Below are 22207 nucleotides of genomic sequence, written 5' to 3' on the forward strand. Positions count from 1 at the left end.
TGCATGTCATGTGTTTGAGTACACATCAGGCCTTTATAATCAATCAATCAATCTTTATTTATATAGCGTCAATTCATAACAGGCGTTATCTCGAGACACTTTACAAAAGCAGGTAAAGGACCTTACTGTTTGTCTGTTAACATTAACAAAGAGCAGGTAACAAGACCATGCTCATCGTTATGTTTACATAAAGCAGGTGAAGGACCTTACTGATGGCTATATTACAAGAGCCCAGCTTAATCCTTCGTAGCGTGGCAAGAAAAAAACTTCCACTTATAATGCACACTTAGTCTCTGTAACTGTCTCTCACTGCTCTGTAAACATTGACAGGGAGCTGATTAAAGGAAGGTTTGGCTGTTTGTGTCTGTGCCACAGATTCCTGTGGTTGTGCACTTACCTTTTTTTGTTGTTTTGATTTTAATCAAGCTGATGGGTTTTGTCAGCATTGCTGCAACTCTGAGTATGTGCAGTCCTTCAGTTGCTGATATACGTGCACTAATGGAGACATGAGCGTGACATGGCATCTGAGCATGAGGAGGATTCAGTGCCTTGCTCAGGGATACCTTAACACTGCTCCTGATGTGAACCGGCACCTCTCCAGGCAGAACTGTTTTAGTTGGCAGCAGGACTTGAGCTGGCAACTCACATCTCCCGCTGCTGCACACACATTGCACTCAGGTAGATGTTTTATTATTGCACATAAGTGTTGATGTTTGTCATATGTTTACATGTAAGTGATGTGTGATTTAATGTCCTGCATGGAGTCAAAGTCTAATGAAAGATGACTTCGACCGATTTGGACACAAAGGGAAAGGTCAGAGTTCACTGGAATAAAGTGAAAGATAGCTGTAATGTAACAGGTGAGAACCTCAGTGTTGATATCCAGGTGTAACATGATGAAGTGTTGAGTAAATAAAAACAAAAGAATCAATAAAAATGCTTCATGACGTCTCTCGTGGATGGAATCTGTCGTGTTCTGTGTTTGAACTTCTTTAGTTTCATGAAACTTTAAATCTGAGTCGGGTCCTTTTCTTCTGTTTGAACATTCAGCACTGTGACACGAAGCATGTGATGTCTCACTCTGTCAAAAATCTCAGTCCTCCTCTTGCACGTTCCCGCTCCACTTCCGTCCCGATGACCCTCTTCAACGTGTTTACCACCTTTTCTTTGTTATTGATTTGTCTGAGTCCGTTGTTCCCGATCGCTCTCTCTCTCTCTTTCTGTTGTGAAATCTGAGTATTGGTTGCTCACCCCATTCATCAGAAACCAGTCAAACTGGGTCCATTAAGCAGCGGGGGCAGAGCGGCATCATTTTACAAGAAAGGGTTTGTGAGAGGAGTACAGGGAAGAAGCTTTTTCCCGTCTTTGAAACACAACAGCATAACAAAAACAAGACAAGCTGGGATCAAACTCTTTGGCACATTTTGCTCTCGTGTAATTTTCACATGAAACATGCAGCTGAACGTGTTCACACTCTGTTTACAGCGTGTTTGATATTTAAGATAAATACCTGAGTAATCCCCAGGAGTAAGAAGAGCTTCAACAAAGAGACAAAGGAAACTAAAGAGGAAAGAAAGGAGCTTTGGACTTATTCACACATTGAAGTCGTTAGTTTATTTAAAGAATAATGAATGCTTACTTTGTACCTAAACATCTTTACACAATCTTTATTGACTCTTCAGAGTCTCTGAGCCCATGCAGCCGTTAAGCTTTGCACAAGGAGGAATGTTTGGAAATGTGTCAGCCGTGCATTACTAATTCATAAGTGCACCGACCGGAGAATTACTCGGAGCTGCTGATTCTAAGGTGTCACCATGCTGCTGTCTCCGCGGCTTCAGGTTTCCACCTCACACCTAAGGCGTCTTTTCCGTTAGCTGTTGCCAGCCTAAAGGCCGCGCATGAAGCAGCGTGCACACACAAACACACACTTACACCTGACCCGGGTCACCTGAACCTGAGACTGTTGGACTGGGCGCCTTGGTGACAAAGGGGACAGGGATTAGGTTCTGCAGGGCCGTCACTGAGCTGTTAGGGTTGTTGTTTCCTGCCAACACTACACACGCAGAAGAAGAATTCGTTGCTGGCATCTGATGTGCACAAGTGTTAGGATTAAGTCCAGTGCTGGAAAAATGATGGAATTTTCATAAATGTGAGGAATAAACCTGCATTTGAATTTGAGCTTTCAGGGTAATCCATGTATTTTGAGACCTTGGTCGTATTTAATTCCTGCTTCTTTTAGCTCTCTCAATCATCTCAACTTTAACTTCTGTTTGTCCCTGAAGGCGGGGCCGTGATCAGAGGGTGGCATGATGGGCCCCTAGAAATGTGACTGGCCACCCCAAAAATCCTGTCAGAGGCGGGACTTATATTAAACCAGCCTAACCAACAGTCAGATCTTTTTTGTAAATGCTGAGTATTTTCCTTTACATATCAATGTAGCTTGGTTTTTTTTCGTTTGTACATTAAATAGTAAATAAAAACTGCACATTTATTTATTAAAACAGACAACTCACACGACTCATCCTCTGAGAGAAAACACCACACCTGTTCTAAAATCACTTCCCCGTCCATTTTTATAATTGAGGGGAGGTGAGATCCCTGATTTATCTGCTGAAACATTAAACTGTGTGTGTGTGTGTGTGTGTGTGTGTGTGTGTGTGTGTTTAAAAAGCTGCTCATCCAGCAGTGTGAACTGTTAAACAGTGTGACATGTACGACTCCTGCTCCATATTTAACCACATGCCAGTTAGAGACACAGTGGGGAGGCTCATCCCTTCACAATCTGGGGGGGAATTGCATCATACTTTTAATTATTGTTGATCAATGAATGTTGATTTAGAAGAAGACTGTGGAATAAGTGTGTATACTGTGTACACCTGCACTGCACCACTGCCTGTAACACACAAATAAATCAGTTAATAACAATCAGTGACGGTCCAGGATATCTGTCATCGACACAGCTTCAAAGACTCTGTCTGAGTGCATCACACTTACCTGTAAACACCTGTAAACACACCAACTACTGCTGACAGAGAGAGAGCCTCACACATCCTGCATGACCAACTTTACACCAGCAGGTGGCAGCACCGGACTAATGTAATGTCATCTTCCTGAATGTTTACCTGAGTTTCTGTTTCTTTAAATTTGTCCTTTGTTTGGTCTGATGTTTATTCTGTTCACGTGCTGAGCTTCACCTTTACTTTGACTGTAATCATTTAGATGTTTAGGAAATATTCTCATTAATTTAAACGTTTGCAGTATGAACACGTTTTGTTCTAAACATAAAACTCAAGGTGAAAGTGATTGTTAAAAGAGTATTTTAGTTTAAACAAAATAAATGTTCCAAATGTTTAATCAACCCGACAAAACATGAAGTGTTTGAAATAATTAAAAGATAAAGACCAACATTATGACCCTCGTGTTTTCTCTCTTTAATAAACTAAAACAGTGGACTGAAAGGAGCTGAAACATTCAGAACTGTTCCAATCAAAACCTTCAATTCTGATTTTTAAAATCAGCGTGGGGTCATCCCGTTGTATATGATGACGTCATTGTTTTTGGTGCTCCCAAAATGATTTTTAAATATTAACAGTGACTGCGCATGCGCTGACAACCTGTCCTAATATTACGGTGCGTCTCTTTGAATATGTCACAACAAAAGGTGAGTGTTTTAGTTTCCATAATTTAACACACACACAAAGAGTAAACACAACGTACACACACTTTCTCTCTCTCTCTCTCTCTCACACACACACACACACACACACAGAATAAATATACAGCAAACACTCACACAGTACACACGCACACACTCTCTCTCTCTCTCTCCCACACACACACACACACAGACACACAGACACACACACACACACACACACACACTCTCTCTCTCACACACACACACACATACATACACACACACACACACACACACACACACACACACACACCGCGTGGTGGCTGCTGTACTACAGAAAGTAAACTAATTGAGCTGCACAGAAAACACGGAGCTGGATTTTACTTCGGGGGAATTTAAATGTGTTGTTCAGATACTCACTGAAAAGACAAAGATGAATTCTGAAACCCAATAAATCTTTTAAAAATAAACTGAATAAAAAACACTAATACATACTGTGTCTTTAATAATACTATACAGTAAATTAATAAGAAACTTCACCACAATGGCAATATATTAAACATGAATGCAAAACTACATGTTAAAATAAAGTGTTTAGTGTCAATAGTGTAAACCTGTTCAAACGCTGCTGTCCAGGATTGCTGCAAACATTTTTTTGTATTCTTATACAATGACAATAGTCTACCCATGAGAAAATAATCACAAGAGCAAAAAGGAACCGTTTTTATCCTTATGATGATTATTTCACACTAAGTTGATTTTAAAGAGGACATATTCTCCCCCTCTTTTCAATCAGTCCCCTGAACTATAAATGAAACATCTGTGTTTCTGTGCTTTGGTCCAATTATAAGCAGAGGAGGTGTGTGACCCTGTAGAAACCAAGAACGCTCTGTTTTGGTGTGTGTCTCTTTAAATGCAATAAGCCCCGCCCCCTGAGTTTCCCCAGTAAACAACACTCCTTCACACTGGTGTGAATAAAAATGGTGGATGTGTGCAAAAAAAGTTTAGCTCTAAACTGCAGGTGTAGTCCATGGGTAGAGATAGATGGGTGAAAGTTTTTTTTTTTTATCAGAATCCCACTGTGACATCACAAGTTCACATTTTGTGGGACTTTTAGGTTACCCAGACAAATGTTCAGACACTCTGTAGATGTGAATTTTTCATAATGTGCCCCTTTAATAATCTTAAATCCTGGTCTTTAATTCTCCTCTCCAGTTTTTAAATGTCTCCCTCCATCTGCGTGTCAGCCTGCAGTGCAACCGACCTCTACTCACTTCAAGCTATTTTTATTATTGTTGTCATTGGTAAACACCAAACATCTGCCTGCACACACGGGCTTCCTATTGGCTGAGCGTGCTTTCCGTCTGAGTACTTCCGCCCGTTTGGCCGCCTGTGATTGGTCGAGGTGCCTCTCTTTTTCCTCTTCTTCACGGCGGTGGGTCGGAGCCGCTGTGTCCCCGGTCTGGCACGTTCCTAGCCAAATTCTCCACGGTGTTAAATTGGACCCCCCTAATTCACTAAGCAAAAACGTCTCCCCTCTTAAATTCCCCACAACTCAAATTATATCTCTCCATTAGTGAAAGGCTGTGAAGATGGCGGTGGTAAGCGGGATGTCGGGGTCGGCTGTAGCCCGGCTTGAGGGCCGAGAATTCGAGTATCTGATGAAGAAAAGGTCGGTGACCATCGGCCGGAACTCCTCACAGGGCTCCGTGGACGTGAGCATGGGACACTCGAGCTTCATCTCCCGGCGGCACCTCGAGATCTTCACGGCGGGAGAAGACGGTACCGGCACCGGGGACTTCTACCTCCGGTGCCTGGGAAAAAACGGGGTGTTTGTTGACGGGGTGTTCCAGAGGAGAGGGGCTCCACCTCTCCAGCTTCCACGAATGTAAGCATGACCCCCCCCCCCCCCCCCCGTTTACACTGACTGTACAGTCCACAGAGGGTTTATGTTCACATGTGTTGTTGTTGTTTGGTTGTCCTGCAGCGATGCAGCACGTGTTGTCAAGCAGCTGCAGATCTCATACATGCTGCACAGTCTCACGAGACCTCCATATGAAAAAGTGTCGGTTAAGCTTTGCAATACGAATTTGACAAAAACATAAACACACGTTGCTTAATTTATCATTTAATGTGCATCATTAGGGTGTCTGTTTAATTCGGCTTAGAAAAAGTCAACACAATGACCTCACTTAGACTTCAGATAAACAAACTTCATGCAAGAAGTTGGTGCACAATGATTAATACTCTCCTCAAAGTGCACACCATAAAAGCTATCTTTACATGTATAAATGTGAAGTATGTTGTTGTTAATTTCATGTAGCTGTGTGCCGAATTTCAGAGAGACCAACAATAAAAACAAATATTCAACGTGAGTGTCCTCAGTGTTTGTGTTTAGTGGTAACAGAGTGAGAAACACTAAAACAACCGGTTTGTGTATTGGACTTTTGTATGAGAGTTCTTTGAAAATCAAACGAGCCACATTATTTTAACTACAGCCTCTAAATGAACGTGGTGGTGCATGTGTGACTGTTTCTGTTCCACATGCAGAGAGAGGGAGGTGTTAATATTGTGATGCAGAGAGCAGTTGTGTGTTTGAGCTGCAGCTTGGAAGCCGCTGTACTTCATTTAATCTGGCTCAGTGTCAACTTGGCCTCATGTTACCTGTGTAGGAATGTTTACACTGTTCGCCTAATCTGACAGCTTCTTCTTTCACTTTAAAGCCTCACATTGAACTGTTGTTGTTGTTGTTGTTGTGTCTTGACTCGCACTGTCCCTCCACTCTGCAGGGGTCAAACATGTCGACCGTGTCACTGAGCCAGATATGTGATTAATTTAAAACAGTCAGCTACCGGTCCAAAGATATCCCATTAATACTAAAGTAGACATGAAGTGTTACATAATGCTCATGGTGGCCTTCCATATTTAAACTGTGAGAGTCTGGATCTCAGTGCTCCTCTTCTGGCCTCACTTGGACCTCCTCGGACCGCTTGTAGCGGTGTGTTTGTGTGTGCAGAGACAACAGAAGAACACACGTGGACACACACTCTTTTTTTTTTTTTCTGTCTTGCTCAGGTGTTGTTTCCGGTTCCCCAGCACGAGTATAAAGATCACGTTCACAGCCCTGTCCATTGACAAGAAGGAGCCAAGGAACGTGCCGGAATCACCGGTCAAGCCCATCCAACCCCAAATTTCCCCCCTGACCATAAACATTCCTGACAACATCGCCCACCTCATGAGCCCGCTGCCGTCCCCCACGGGCACCCTCAGGTACGACTTCATACCAGCCCTCTGCAGCACTCGCAACCTTTTTTTTTTGTTGTTTTACAAATCTGAAAAACGTACGGCTTCAAAAAGTGAAGACAACACCTCAGCAGGCGGCCGTCGACGAGCTGAAGTCAAACTGTTTAAAAGATGTCTACTGAAAGTGTTTGTTGTTGTCGACGCTGACGGGCTCACATTATTATTCTGAAGGTTCACATTTAGACTTCTGCGCCGTGGTTTAGGCCGCAAGTTCACTGACGGAGAAGTCTGACATTAAAAATGTAAATATGCATCAAAACGACGCCACCTCAAGCCCTGTGATTGGACCGCTACGTTGCATCTTATTACCTGGACTTAAACCACTTCCTGTATGGCAGCCGTTTTCTAAATCGTGCAGAAAGAAGGACGCTGCACGCCGGTCAGATCCTCTGCTGCTGGTCCGATCCGTCACCAGGACCGCTCCTCTGAGGTCAGGAACTCAGAGTTTGAAACCAACATGGCTGCAGCGTGCAGCGTCAGTGACGTGTCATAAACGAGCAGCTCGGTCCTCTCTGTGTTCTTACATCGATCACTCCGAGAGCATCGAGCACGCTCCTCTCCGTGTGGACGCCATGCAACGCTCAGACGAGCACGTCGTGTGATGTAGAGCTGCAGCTATCGAATATTTTAGTGATCGAGTATTCTATCGAATATCCCGTCGATTAATCGATTAATCGAATAAATCATACTTTTGCTTAATTAAGGTTTAACTCGTCTCGTCCCTACAAACCTGCTTCTTTGCAGTTACCATGGAAACGCCTGCTTGTTACAGCCAACCACCTCTGCTCTACAGCTGCTGATGATGCTCACCATATTACTGACAGGGTCCCAAATTCACTTTCTGATTCACTGGTCAAGGCGGCAGGTAAATCAATCATCATGTCAGATCAGGAGAGAAACTTTAAATATATATTTGCTAAATTATTATTCGTTAAAACTTAACGAAGCCTCGAGGCAGCGAAAATTCCTCGATGAATTTTTGTAATCGAGTTATTCGAGGAATGGTTTCAGCTCTAGTGTGACGTTAAAGTCAGGTTAAAAAAACGAAGGCACTCCCGGAGGCGTCCATGTTGCTCGTCTGACCTGCGTCTGCATCGCCTTTAATTCATCGCCAGCGCCGACATTCGAGATGCGAGGAAAACGGATCGACCTTTATCAGCTCGCCGTGGTGAATGTGGCCGAACCGGCGATATAACCAGAAACCACGAAGCTGACCGGCAGTTAAATCATGTTAACATGTCGGACCGGTCTTTCCCTTCGAGGGTCCCGGCTGTTCGCTGTCACGAGAAACGGCGCTTTGCTTTCATCATGAGTCGGCTGGTTTTCAAACACCTGGACCGATGAGGTTTTCTTGTCAGGAGTTCTGGGTGTTGTTTTTTTATTTCTATATATTTATATGTTATAGTGCGGCAAACTCCTGTCCATCCAGTCCCCGGGGGGCGGGACTTTCCAGCTACAGGACAGGCCGCGTCCTCGCCTCCGACCTGATCGGAGACAACTCCCAGTCAGAAAACGACAAAGACGCGTCCGGTGAAGACAGCCCGAAGGTGAGGACATGTCACATGAAGAGGCCGGTCCACGTCTCAGCGCCCAGAACCACGTGGACTCGGGAGCACCGAGTGCGTTCATGTTTCTCATTAATCTTCTGTTTTTTGTCCCGCAGGACGACTCCAAACCTCCGTATTCGTACGCACAACTTATAGTCCAAGCGATCACCATGGCGCCGGACAAACAGCTGACCCTGAATGGAATATACACCCACATCACCAAGAACTACCCCTACTACAGAACGGCTGATAAAGGCTGGCAGGTCAGAACCCTAACCCTCGTTCAGGGTCGAGCTGCTGTCACATGATCGATAAGTGGATCACATCAGATCTCTTGTGTTTGTTTGTGCTTTCAGAACTCGATCCGTCACAACCTGTCCCTGAACCGTTACTTCATCAAAGTGGCGCGCTCTCAGGAGGAGCCGGGGAAAGGATCGTTCTGGAGGATCGACCCGGGCTCTGAGGGGAAACTGATCGAACAAGCCTTCAGGAAGCGCCGGCCCCGAGGAGTGCCCTGCTTCAGGACTCCTGTGGGACCGCTGTCCTCCAGGTAACCCGGGTCTCAACAGGAGGCGGGAACTGAACTCGTCTAAGACGCATCTAAACATCTGGAGCCGGGTCAGCAGCACGTGTGTCTTTGCAGCTGAGTCGGCAGGTGAAGGGTTAAAAGAGTTTGTTTTTTCCCCAGGAGCGCTCCAGCTTCTCCCAGCCACACGGGGGCGCTGTCTGCCCACTCCAGTGGGGTCCAGACCCCAGACAGCCTGTCCAGGGAGGGCTCCCCAGTCCCAATGGAGCCAGAACCAACACCGGCCCCGGCGCCGCCCCAGACCGCCACAGTCCAGCCCAAACTGGCCGTCATCCAAGAGGCCCGCTTCGCACAGACCTCCCCCGGTAAAACACCTCGTCTCCTCAAACCTTTGTGCGGTGTCATCTGAGTTTGTCAGTAACCTGTAGCCCCGCCCCCTCTGACAGGCGCCCCCCTCAACAACCAGCCGGTCCTGATCGCTGTGCAACGCCAGATGCCTCAAACGACCATGAAGCCTGTGACTTACACCATGGCCACTCCTGCCATGGTGACGACGTCTCCAAGCTCCGCCCCCGTCATGCAGACCATGCACGTGGTGCACCAGATCCCAGCCGTCACCATGGCAACCGTTACTGGACAGCGCATGGCCACAGTGAGCCCGGAGACTCAGCAGAACGGGGGCGGAGATCACAAAGAGGTCAAAGGTGAGAGTGAGGTCACACAGAAAGTTTAATCTTTAATACATCATCGTTATAATGACCCCGTTTACTGACGGCCAATCAGACGCCTCCTTCAGACTGCGTTTCCTCAACTAAGCGAGACATGATGGCGTCTGCAGGGCAGCAGTTCAAATAATCGTTGAGTCAAAGAAAAGCCAAACCATGATGTGCACGCCGCTCTGCACGCCGCTCTGTGTCTGATGACGTCTTTCTGTGTTTGCAGTCAAAGTGGAGGCGGTCCCTTCCATCACGGCGACGTCTATAGGAGGAGTCAGTCGGATCATTCAGAGCTCCCAGGCCACGCCTCTGACCACGGTGACCATCGTCCAACAAGCTCCGCTCGGACAGCACCAGCTCCCCATCAAGGCCATCACGCAGAACGGGACGCACCTGGTCCCCATCACTACTGCTGCTAGCCCAGGTGACACACACACACACACACACACACACACACACACGTACAAGTATTTCCTCGTTGCTTCCTGTGTCTGATTTGTCTTGGTGGGCCGATGTGGTCTGACGTGGTCTGACATGGGCCGATGTGGTCTGACATGGGCCGATGTGGTCTGACGTGGTCTGACATGGGCCGATGTGGTCTGACATGGGCCGATGTGGTCTGACGTGGTCTGACATGGGCCGATGTGGTCTGACATGGGCCGATGTGGTCTGACGTGGTCTGACATGGGCCGATGTGGTTTTTTTGTGTTCTTCATGTTCTGATCTTCTGAATAACTCCGCCCTTCTCTCCGCCAGCTGTTGCGAACCCGCTCCACATCCTGGCGGCTCACGCCTCCGCCTCGGCGTCCCTTCCCACCAAGAGGCAGAATGGAGAACTGCAAGAGCAACCCGGGTTAAAGAGGCCCAAAACGGAGGAAGTGGCGGCAGGTGATGCGGCGAACAACAATAACAAGAACGGCACCCTGAACAGAGCCGGAGAGGGAGGAGTCAGTGAACACATCGGTGACAAGTAGCCCGCCGCGCTCCTGAACGCCTCCCCACATCCTCACCTCCTCCTCCTCCTCCATCCTCTCACCTGGTCATCATCGACTCCAAGGTGCCAATCAGAGACGAGACACGGAAACACCTGCAGGACTCCACAACTCCTCATCCATTTATTTAAGACCACGATGCAAAAACTAGAGACCAAACTGGAAAAAAAAAAAAAAACGACTGTGAAGTTCGAGACCCAGACGGCGAGGAAGAAGCACAGGAAGTTATAAAAAAAAAGACAAAAAAAAAAAAAGAGAGAGACATATTGGACGAGCGAGCAGTCCTGAAACTCCCCAAAGACGAGGAGGAGCCTCATCCTGGTAGCATTAAAGCGCTGAAACTGCGTCCGGTAGAAAAGCGACCACGTCAAAGGGAAGTGTGCGTGTGTGGACATTCCCATCTTCGGCAGCTAGCCTCCGTGTCGACCCCCCCGACCCCGCCCCTCCACCGACCCCGCCCCGACCCCGCCGTGAGTAGAAATGCAGTTCTCTGTCGTACACGTGATTTCTTCGGTGTTCCTCCGTTTCCCCCGGCGCTCAGAGACCGTCTCGTAATAAGGAAACACGCGGGGTCGTTAAGAACACTTCATCACAACGCCATGTTTTGGGATTCCTTTTCTTCCCGTTGTTTTCGTACGTGGACTAAAGTGACATGAATGTAGTCTCTCCTTGTTTTTGTTCCCTTTCTGAAGACGACACTATCCGCAGAGACGGCGCTCTTCGCTCTGCTCGTTCTTTCTCTTCCCGCACATCCACAGAGTTTTTCATATTTTACTCAAATATCCTCTGAGATCAGAAGTATACTCTCCCATGCGTGTTTGTCCGTGTGCTTCATGGAGCTTGCATGTAAACGGATCCAGAGACGATGCAACGAGCTGATTCTCTGAACATGAAACTGAAGAAACTTTCGACTGAATCTCCGCTTGATGATTCTGACCAGTGCTGCACTTAACTGAACTCTTAGTTGTTGTTTTTTTTTTTAAATGTTTTTCTCCTTTTGTACTTTTCGTTTCCATCATGAGCCGTGTTTGTGACCTTTGTGTTGACCATGGCTTGATTCTTTGATTCTGTTCAGGCTCGGGTCAGATTGTACTCTGTGTTACACGAGGAAAAACAAGTGATAGCTGTTTGTTCTGCTTCAGTGGGTAAATGCTTTTTTTTTTATTTTATAAATTTATTTAAAACACATGAAAACCTCCTTAGTTTGTTTTTCTTGCAGTCGACGTTTTTCTTTGCCTTAATCAAGAGTCTGAACTCGTGGTGTCATGATGACCAGCTAACGTTTAAAGAGGACGTAGTCTCCTCCTCTTTTCAAACAGCGCCCCCCTGTGGTCTAACTGAAACATCTGTGTTTCTGAGCTTTGGTCCAAATATAACATGAGTCAAGCAGCAGAGGAGGTTTGTGACCCTGTAGAAACCAGCTCTCTGAACGCTCCGTTTTGGTGTGCGTGTCTCTTTAAATGCAATAAGCCCCGCCCCCTGAGTTTTCCCAGTAGATGACACTCCTTCACTAGCCAGACCTGCGTAAAAGTTTAGCTATAAGCTGGGGGAGGAGTCCCTGGGTGGAGATACCATGGGGAAGGGAGGGGATTTTTCCCCCCCAGAATCCCACTGTGACATCACAAAGAGAGCACATTTGAAACGGAGCATTTTTCTCTGCAGACCACAAACAGGACTGGGTGGATTAATTTCAGTTTGTGGGTCACTCAGGTTACCCAAATGTTCAGAAACGCTGTAGACGTGGATTTTTCATAATCTGTCCCCTTTAAGGATGAAGTGGTCTCGGTCACCCGGTCATGTGGGTTTGGCTGGTACAAGGCTCTTGTGATGTCACGCAGGTTCATGAACAATCAAACCTCAGATGATCCGAAACATCGGATGACGAATGCGATCATTCACAGACAAACCAGCCCGAACGCTTTAACTGTAAAAGCAGATGTTAAATTTTATTCACAACTTTAAATGAAGGTTTTACAATCATTCTGAGAGTGTCAGAAACACGTTGGCTTTTCAGTTTGTGCCGTGATGCGGCGAGCGCCGTGACACCTGCAGCTGTACGATCTGACGCAGAGAGAGCGACGAGCACAGAGTCGACAAACGTGAGCAAGAAAACAAGAAGTCATTGTGTCACACTCGCACTCCTTCTAGATGGATCCATGCTGAGCAGGTCGTCAGAGTGCGTCCGCTGAGCAGGTCGCTGCTGTTCGGGGGCGGAGCAGAGATGGAGCGACACGACGCAGGATTCAACCGAGAGCAGCTGTGAACGAAGAATCACTCGTACATCCTCTGATTCTCTCAGACCCATCGACGTTAATACAGGAAGTGCAGTTCTATACCAAGTGCAAAATATTTGTAATATTTTTACAGTCGATCTTCGCTGAAATGTCAAAATAAAAAACGTTAAGATGGAAAGCGAGCTTGTTGAGTTTAACAGGAAAAGACGCTCAAACCTGACAAACTCTTAAAGGAACAGTTCAGACATTTGAAAGTCTCTTTTCTTTCTTGCTCTGAGAAGTTTTGTGCAAACTGGAGCGAGAGCTGCAGTTCTCAACTTGGTGGGTCAGGACCCTAAAGAGGGTCATGAGGAAATTCTCAACGGGTCCAAAACGTGTGAGCCTGGAAAGAAATGGTGTCATAAAAAATAAGTCTGTAAACGAAAGGCTAACGTCACGTGTTACAGCGTAACAAAAACTAAACAGTCGAGCTTTAAAGAGACCAAACTTTGGGATGTCTTTGCTCCTGGCTGAAGGAGACATCCTGCACGTTTAGTCGGTAAAACAAAAAGATCTTTAGTTTGTCCGTTAGCTGTGGAGGTTTTTAACCTTCTTCTTCCAGTCAGGATGCTAAGCTACGCTGAGCAGCGTCACATGAAGGATCCTGAGGGCTGTCAATCATCTAAAACGCCTCGTCACTTTGAAGCGTGCGAGGTCAAAGCCTGTAGCATTCACGTGAGAGATCAATCTTCGAGTTAATGATCTCAGAGTTACATGGCGCTCACACGTCTTTGCTCGACACCGCTGTAGGTTGGAGTTTGAGGGATCGCCATCTTTGATCATTCAGGAAACAAACGCAGATTTTAACCTGTTGTATGGATGCAACACGCCTCTGTAAAACAGCACTCCTTCAAATTCTTTAAAAAAAACCTTTAGATGAAGCGAAATCATCCTGCAGCTACTTTAATGTGATTAAGAAGCTAAGGCTAGCAGCTAGTTAGCTTAGCATGGACAGAAGTGAATAGTCGGCGTGGAAAATACTGTCATCACTCGTGTGATTTTACGCCCCGCGTTTCATCTACTTGGTTTTTTACACGTTTTTGAAACTTGCTCACTGAAGACGTAACGTTAGCTTAGCATAAAGACCATTTCCAGTCTTTATTCTAGGCTACGCTAACCAAAGTAGCTTCAAGTTGTAGCTTATTTTTTTAGTTTGCTGACAAGTCACTGAGTGTGTATTTATCTTTTCATTTGATTTTCAACATGAAAAATAAAATTTTTTAAATATTTTCAAAGTAAATAATGAATTCAGTGTTCCGAGTTCTTTGACCTCCGTCAGTTTGACTCCATAATTAAACTTACGATGTTCACGCTCAGAATCTACGACAGAAATTAAAGACAGAATTTGAGAGTTAAATACTCATGTTACATGAAATCCTGTAAAGTTACAGGAGAAAAGTCACAACATTACGAGAATAAACTCGTAGGAAGAGTCGTAACGTGAAATGAATTAGTCGTAACTCTCTGGGAGTAAAGTCGGATGTTTCATGAGAGGAAGGTCGTAATAAAACTCGCTCTTCAGCTCGTCACCTTCAAACGTCTTTCAGGGTAACGGCAGCCTGAAACTTGAACTTCTGTCCCGTAAAGAGACGTTTCCCTCAAACACAGATTATTTCACGTTTGGATGAATACTAAGTGGCAGAGTGTCGAGGAGGAGCCGTAGATCTAAAGCTGATGAGTCGGTCTGATCGATTCATTCGGGACTTTTAAGAGTCAGGGCGGTCACAGAGCCGATAGAAATCATTACTCGAGCATCGCCACCGACGTCTTGTGTTTTTTACACTTCGGAGTTTGAACAGATTCAGAGAAACGTTTGTGAATGATTGAGCTTCAGGGGTCGAATGTTCAATCATCGTAAAGAGCAGAAGGCGTGCACAGTCTGCCTGTCGCCGCCGTCTCTGAGCTCATGGTCGCGGACGGACGTCGTCCTCCAGTCTCTGAACAGAAACAGTTTGGGGAAACGCATATTGCACAAATGATAAAAAGAAAAAAGACAAGTGAACCAAAAAGACAGTTTACATTAGTTTTCTGCTCTGTACAGCTGTGAGGAGTTAGAAGTTCAGTCTGCGTGGGTTTTTTTTTTTTACAGCACATATAAGAAAGTCTAATACTAAAGGTGACGCCTGGTGAAGCTGGATCCGTGTGTTCACTGAACCTTACAACAAAAAAAACAATGAGCTCACTGTGATCCTTCTATATACACAGACACGCATGTATGTAAATATGCTGAATGTAATGCGTGCACACATACTGATTCTCTCCAGTCTCGAGGCACTCCCTATCGTTAGGTTAGGTGGTGTTAGTCTGTCTAACTATCTGAATCATCTATGTGATTAAAAATAATCCATCCTTTTTTCTTTTTTTTTTTGTAAATTCCTCGGAAGACGTCTTAAAAAGCGCAGGTTGCTCGTTCAAAAAAATAACTTTCCCTCTTTTTTTTTCTCCCCTCTCTCTCTCTGGCGTTTGCTCTGAAGTCAAGCGGGCGTGCGTGAGCCTCGGTCCAGAGACAAACTCCGGGGAGTCTGTGAGAGACAAACGTCTGCATCCCTGCTTGTTTGTTCGTCTTCGCTGTGAGGGGTCTCCATAAGTCTGTGCTTCTCTCTCTTTGTCCTCCCATCGTCTGCGGCTCCGTTACAGAGTCTGTCGGGATGTGGAGAAGTGCATTGTGGGAGCTCTCCTGATTCCTCCGGGATGAAGAAACGAAAAACCAGAAAGGAACAAAGAAAAACAGAAAAACAGGCTGTGTGTGATGGTGAGTCTGCAGAGGGGTGAAGGGTCATATTTTCTCGTCGGTCATCTCCAGGAACTGGGCGTACACGTCTCTGGAACACTCCCCCTTCTGGTTGAACAGGAACTTGTAGTAGCTGCCGTCAGCACAAATGGCTGCATGGTGGGGAGGAAAGAGACAGTCAGCAAAGACACACTGAGGACCTGCTGTTCTGCACTCTCCAGATGATTTAAAAAAGGCTGTGACAGAGCGTCATACCCGGCTTATTCTAAAAGAGTTACAGTGATGTGTAAACTCTTCATGTAGGGGAGTAAGGAAGCCCCCGTGTTAGTCTCACAGTACAAATACTCCATGACTTGGATCAGCTGTGACTCTGACCTCTGACCCCTGACCCTTAAAAAGCAGCACTCTGAACTCACCTAAGACTGCGTTGGGCTCCGTCCCAAAGGCACACACGCAGGGAGACCCCGAGGGGACCTGGAACTTGGAGAAGCTCCACTTAGAGCTGAAGTATTTGGGGAGAAAGCTGGCGGACGCCAAACTGCAGAAAGACAGATCCAGTCAGTCAGACTGAGTCATCATGTTCAGCTGATCTTAATGTTCAAAGTTAAAGGCACGTTGAATATTATGAAACACAACCTCGACTGTTTGTTCCTCTTTGGGTCCTCTGCAGCGAAGATGTGCACGGTGCCGTGGTCGCTGGACACACAGATGAGGGACGCGTCCTGGTTGAAGTTAATGCTGAACAGACAGATGGAATGTGTTAATGTGTGAAGCAATCTTCCCATCGAGCTTTGTGAACGCTCCGTCCTGATTTAACTCGTACAGTGAGAGCTTTCACTCTGCAGTGTGAGCACAGGAAGTAAAAACAGGACTTTTTGAATGTTGGTGTTCGGCGCTCACCAGTAGATGTTGGCTGTCTGAGATCCTCGTCTTAGCTCCTGTATGAGCTGACCTGCTGACGTGTCGAAAATTCTAATAAGAGTCCCCTGTGGAAAAAAATCAAACATGATCAGAATCGACAGGAACAAACGCCTTCGTGCTCGAACTTCCATCCAAACACGGCTCACTTTCTCCGACGCCGTAGCTATTCTTGTGCCCTGCAGATTCAAAGCGATGCAGCACAGCGCCCCCTCGTGGGCGGGGATATCAACCGGAGGCTTCTCCGTGTTGGCCAGGTCGACTATCTGCACGTGGCCCGAGTGAGTCCCAGGGAACGCCAGCAGAGAGTTGTTGCTGTTTGGACACAGCACGCACAGACCTGAGGGGGGAGAGGAACGCCGATAAGCCGACTCTGGAACGCCACTCGTTTTCAACGTGAGGTTTTAAAAAGGAGCGTGCAGTGGACTGACCTTTGGGGTTGTAGCAGGTCTCAAACACGTGCAGCTGATGGGGGTTGTGGGTGAAGGTGAAGACTTTGATCATGGAGTCCAGGACCACCACGATCCTGAGGACAGAAGATGAAACCACACGTCATGGACTCAACGTGAACGCCATCACACTTTGATTCAGTTCAAGAGATGTTAGAGAGTGACGCTCCATCGTCAGCCTCCAAACCTCGGAGCCAATCAGAAGCCAGAAGCTTCCCTGAGTTTCTGCGGTCTGACACACAAACAGACGGAGGACGGGCGGTGGCTTTGGTTTGTTTTTTTACCTGTCACGCCGAAGCTTCACTGCTTTGACTTCTGTCGAGAACTCAATCTCAATAACTGTTTTCTTCTTCAGGTCGTCCCAGATCATCACTGCAGGGACAAACAGAAGCATATTCATTAAACATGTTGACGAGATGTAAAACCACTGACACCACAGGCGGAGCTCCTCTCGCCCCTCCTTCATCTCTTATTAAAACATGTTGCTATTTAAATCATGCAATAGAAACTTTTCCACCAGTGCTAAATATAAATACTATATCTTCTTGTACTTGTAGTAAGATGTTTTACAGTGCACTCTACATGTTCTCTTCCCCTTCATGGACGTCAGAATGTTTGTGCACTTTGAGGTGGATCATGTCTAACGTTGTAAAAGGATAAAGACATGAAGCTGTGTTTCCTGCAGGTGCTTATTGAAACTAAATGATCTTAACGTGGACAGATAACTGCTGCTCTGGCTCCCCTGCATGACCCTGCATGACCCTGTATGACCCTGCATGACCCTGCATGACCCTGTATGACCCTGTATGACCCTGTAGGACCCTGTAGGACCCTGTAGGACCCTGTATGACCCTGTATGACCCTGTATGACCCTGCATGACCCTGCATGACCCTGTATAACCCTGTAGGACCCTGTAGGACCCTGTAGGACCCTGTATGAGCCTGCATGACCCTGTAGGACCCTGTATGACCCCAGACTGGAGCAGAGGTGATACAAACACCATCACTGAGTGTTGCGTTGTTTTCAAACACACCTTTGTTGGTTGGGTATTTGGGTTTCTTTCCTCCTCCCACGAGTGCTAGATAGTTACACCTGAACAGCATCTCCACGTGGCCGACCCCGCCCTCCAGGAACTCTGAAAGTAAACAGCGTTTTGGTGGTGAGCAACAATAAGTGGATGAATGACTCAGAGGAAAGAGGTGCGGCTCTTATCAGCACAGCGGACTGTAAACTGGAAAGAAGATGTGCAATCTGCTGCTTGCTCATGTCTAAACGCTCGTCTCTGCACAACAGACCACAATGACAAGCAATCCTGAGCATTACTCACAACCCCCCCCCCCCCTCCTCCTCCCCCCCTCCTCCTCCCCCAGCAGTGCTGCAGCGCTCTGTGCTGTTAAGGCTTCCATCAAAGAGCTGCACACGGATTAACACAGAAGAAATAAAAGATGAAAGAGCATACAGGAAGGACTTCTGCATTGGTCAGTTCCAGGAAGGGAAGTGTGCAGCGGGTCATGTGCTGAGTCACACTTTCAGGCCTGTTCGGGGGAGACTTCCTCTGATAGCGATCCTTATTTAAGGAACTTTTGTTCCAGCGTGCAGCACCACTCGCTCTTCCCCTTCAGTCATTCAGAGCCTTCATGTGAGCTGATTAGATTCTTTATCCAGAGGAAACTGACTGCACTAGTTCATGCTACAACACCTCGGAGTTTGATATCCGTCTCATCAAACTTTAAAACTAAAGTGTGCAGGTTGATGGTTCTAGTCTCCCGTCCTCCAACACAAAAAATCTATCATATAAATGTAAAATACTGCACACAGCTTATCGGCTGTTCAGTAGAAAATAAATGAGACCAGGCAGGTCACACCTACACATTCACACCCTGATGTTAGAGGCCGACGGCCGCCACGTCCCCCACTCTCTACATTTCCTGTATCTCTTCGGCCATCCTTTCAAATTAAAGGTACTTTTCTTTAATCAGAGCAGGAAGATTCTTTCTGCATTTAAATAAATATTTCAAACGCAGAGAATCGAGGAGAAATGTCAAATATAAACTATAAGATGAGCATTTTTATAAATAGGACGTCATTCTCAAACACAAACTGAATCTCACCTGGATAAATATCATCTGTTACTCAGCGCCAACACAGAAATCTGAAGAAAAGGTCGTCTCTTTAACTTGCTATGGAGGTGAGTGACACTTTGAGACTGATCCATTTGTTATTCCTTTAAAGAAAATTCATCAGCCTCTTATTTAAGGATTGTTCTTCCTGCTCTCAGCAGACTGAACTCATGTGTGTGTTTAAACCCGACTGAAAAAAACGTGCAATCAATGTGGAAAAAGATTCTCCATTAATCATTGATGTTACCTTGTTTCTCCTTCTCTTTAAGAGGATCTGTGTTGTACACGCGGAAGCCATTCTCCATCCCGCAGGCGAAGCATCCTGGAGAGAAACACAAGAAGAAGAAGACGTTCACAAAAAAACTGGAGGTCACAAAGTTCATATCAGGGGCGATGCGCGCGCACACACACACACACACACACACACACACACACACAAATAAATTAAACTGACAAAAAAAAATCTAAAGATATCGATTCCCTGTTTCCGTTCCATAAAGACCAAAGTAAAAGTCCTCAGCGCCAAATATCAGGTCATTTCCTGTTTTCACTTATCAAACACTGAAGACAAACCGCACATTCGGTAAAGTGTCTTTGTGAAGATGAGCTCTTACTGCCATGCTGAGAGTTTCTGAAGGATTCATTCCTCTCGTGTGCATCAGTCCTGACAAACAGGCCGCATGTTTTATAACGTCTGTGCTTTTTAAAGGCGGTTCATTTCGTGGTGATGGTCACTGCAGAGAAGGATGACGATTCTTAACCCGACCACTCGTGGTCATATCTTAAGTGTTTTGAAATGAATGTAAAGCCTGGCTGACATTTTCCTGGAACATCTGGTCATTTTTGGTTATTCCTGACAGCTGCGAATCAGCAGCCTGTGAGCTTAAAAATGTTAAAGAATAATTTCATAATGAAGATAATGTAGCAGAGTGTAAACTCATGTTTTCAGAACTGCACACGTTCTGCAAATGTATGTTTGAATGCTGAAGTATTTTTAAAAGCTTCATTTGTATTGGACCAGTAAGGGGGCCCCAGACCAGTGGCTCAGGGGGCCCCTGAGGATTCATAACGTGCAAATGTTTCAATGGCAGGAGGAAAACCTAATGATGTTGCATGCATCACTGCTGTGAAAACTAAAGTTTGTCAATCACAATAATTTACTCTTTGTTAAATCCGGGAAATTTGGTTTTCGGGATTGCGTGCCTTGCTCAAGAGCACAGTGCTCAGGATTGAAAGTGAATGACAATACACCCAGAAACATAAAGACGAATTATCTGCCTGTAGGAGAGAAAAAAGAAACAGGAAGAAACAGGACAAGAAGTAGGATGTTTGACATACTCCAGGAGTTCTTTGTCCAAAACTCATTAGCAGTAAAAACACATACTCTCCTTTTATTTGGACCAACTGACCCTGAGCAGTGATAAAACAGAACCAGAGCTGACATGGGGTAAATAAATAACCTGAAGACCTCTGATGACTGAGAGGTCACATGAGCTCTTTCATTTAACACAGTTACACCCCAGAACAGTCAACTGACACAAAGAATTAAATTCATCTGATCTAATAAAAACAAAGTTGGCACCAAATATTTCACCACACTGATGTGAAGAAAAAAAAAGATAATTTAACTTCACGGCCTGTTTAAAGAGTGTGGGTGGAGAGACATGGAACATGGCCCAGTGCGTCGATAAAATAAGATAAAATAAAAATATCTTTATCCTTCTTTTAATCAGGCTGCTTTAAAAAGAAAAAAAATACCTGAGTAATAAATAAATAAAATAACAGTTTACCCGTTAGCGGCTGGGCTAGCTAACGACTTAGCATTAGCTGTTGTTGTTAATTCGCCTACATTTAGTTTAAAACTAACAAACATGTAATCCTGAACTATTCACATTTTAAATTAAAGGCTCATGTCACGTTGACCTCACATCAGCTGACTTTGTCAACAAACAAAGTTACTGTGTCGTTAGCTGGCTAGTCACGGAAGCTAACGTTAGCAGCTAACGTAAGCACCAGCTGGCTAACGCTTAATTAAAACACTGTGAGTTAATGTTTCTGCTTTGTCATTACTTTGTCACTTTATGATGTACGGAATCATAAATGGCTGGAAATATAGAGCCCCTGATTTATTTATTTTTTTACAAGTTTAAGTTGATTTAGGAGATTAAACGGTTAACATCGTTAGCTTAGCATTTACGACGGTTTCCATTTGGAAAAAAGACGAAGAAGAAAAAAACAACACATGACAGCGCCGCTCCTTACCGTGATCCTGGTTGAATCCAGCGTAAAGGAGCCCATTCCCGTGAGGATTAGACGGTAATAAATTCATTATGTAAGTAAAATAAAGACGTTTATTAAACACATGAAAGGTTTGCTCGGTCCTCCAGAAGCTGCAGCCGCCTGAGTGTCATTCCTCCAGAGTCTGCTCGGAGGGAGCGGAGCTGTTAGCGCACATCAAAGAGACTTCCCTCCAAACTCCTCACCGACAAATTTCACATCTACGTTTTTTATCATCAAAGGTTAAAACTCAATATAAACACAATTGGTCAACATTTCCGAGAGGATAATGTTTTTTAATCAGCATATTGAGCTGTTGGGAAAAACGTAATTACACATGTTCACCAGAGGGGGCAGCAGCGCGATGCGTCACTGTCTCTGTTGTGATACAAAAAACACTAAATATTTGTCAAATCAAGTTTAAAAGTACATGATTAACATTATTTTGTCAAAAATGAATTATGATCATAATGTATATAATGATTAGGTGTCTGTATATGAAGTACTTAGCCCCAGTGGCCTAATGGATAAGGCACTGGCCTCCTAAGCCAGGGATTGTGGGTTCGAGTCCCATCTGGGGTGAAAATATTTTATTTGCCTTTAATGTTTTTTTGTGATTACCACATTTACACCATAGTGTATGACTCAGCTTGGTGCGAAACAATTAACTAAGAAAACGTGCTCTCATGGTTTCCAATGCTGCCTTCAGGTGCTCCT

General features: G+C 45.4%; 2 protein-coding genes across 2 annotated transcripts; one reads left to right on the forward strand and one right to left on the reverse strand.

Annotated features, from left to right (window-relative positions):
• The first annotated feature begins 4875 nt into the window (after nt 1-4875).
• On the forward strand, nt 4876-11915 carry foxk2a (forkhead box K2a). Its single transcript, XM_079372621.1, has 9 exons — nt 4876-5525; nt 6713-6907; nt 8346-8487; nt 8604-8750; nt 8844-9037; nt 9176-9378; nt 9460-9717; nt 9956-10153; nt 10486-11915. Exons 1-9 carry the CDS (start codon nt 5230-5232, stop codon nt 10701-10703), a joined length of 1851 nt encoding a protein of 616 aa, XP_079228747.1. The 5' UTR covers nt 4876-5229; the 3' UTR covers nt 10704-11915.
• A 731-nt stretch (nt 11916-12646) lies between these two features.
• wdr45b (WD repeat domain 45B) lies at nt 12647-21703 on the reverse strand. Its single transcript, XM_079372627.1, has 10 exons — nt 21476-21703; nt 19461-19535; nt 18127-18228; nt 17377-17464; nt 17075-17169; nt 16793-16983; nt 16626-16711; nt 16362-16463; nt 16142-16263; nt 12647-15877 (listed from the first exon to the last, which is right to left on the reverse strand). Exons 1-10 carry the CDS (start codon nt 21540-21542, stop codon nt 15771-15773), a joined length of 1035 nt encoding a protein of 344 aa, XP_079228753.1. The 5' UTR covers nt 21543-21703; the 3' UTR covers nt 12647-15770.
• Between the last annotated feature and the right edge of the window lie 504 nt (nt 21704-22207).

The sequence above is a fragment of the Symphodus melops genome (assembly GCF_947650265.1).
Source record: "Symphodus melops genome assembly, chromosome: 21".
Lineage (NCBI taxonomy): Eukaryota > Metazoa > Chordata > Actinopteri > Labriformes > Labridae > Symphodus > Symphodus melops.

Coding starts and splice junctions, on each gene's coding strand:
- foxk2a (XM_079372621.1), top strand. CDS start 5,230: ATGGCGGTGGTAAGCGGGATGTCGGGGTCGGCTGTAGCCCGGCTTGAG. Junction 9,038..9,175: donor GTGGGACCGCTGTCCTCCAG/GTAACCCGGGTC, acceptor TTTTTTCCCCAG/GAGCGCTCCAGCTTCTCCCA. Junction 9,379..9,459: donor CTTCGCACAGACCTCCCCCG/GTAAAACACCTC, acceptor CCCCTCTGACAG/GCGCCCCCCTCAACAACCAG.
- wdr45b (XM_079372627.1), bottom strand. CDS start 21,542: ATGAATTTATTACCGTCTAATCCTCACGGGAATGGGCTCCTTTACGCT. Junction 17,170..17,376: donor GTGAAGCTTCGGCGTGACAG/GTAAAAAAACAA, acceptor TTCTGTCCTCAG/GATCGTGGTGGTCCTGGACT. Junction 16,984..17,074: donor GACCTGCTACAACCCCAAAG/GTCAGTCCACTG, acceptor CTCCCCCCTCAG/GTCTGTGCGTGCTGTGTCCA.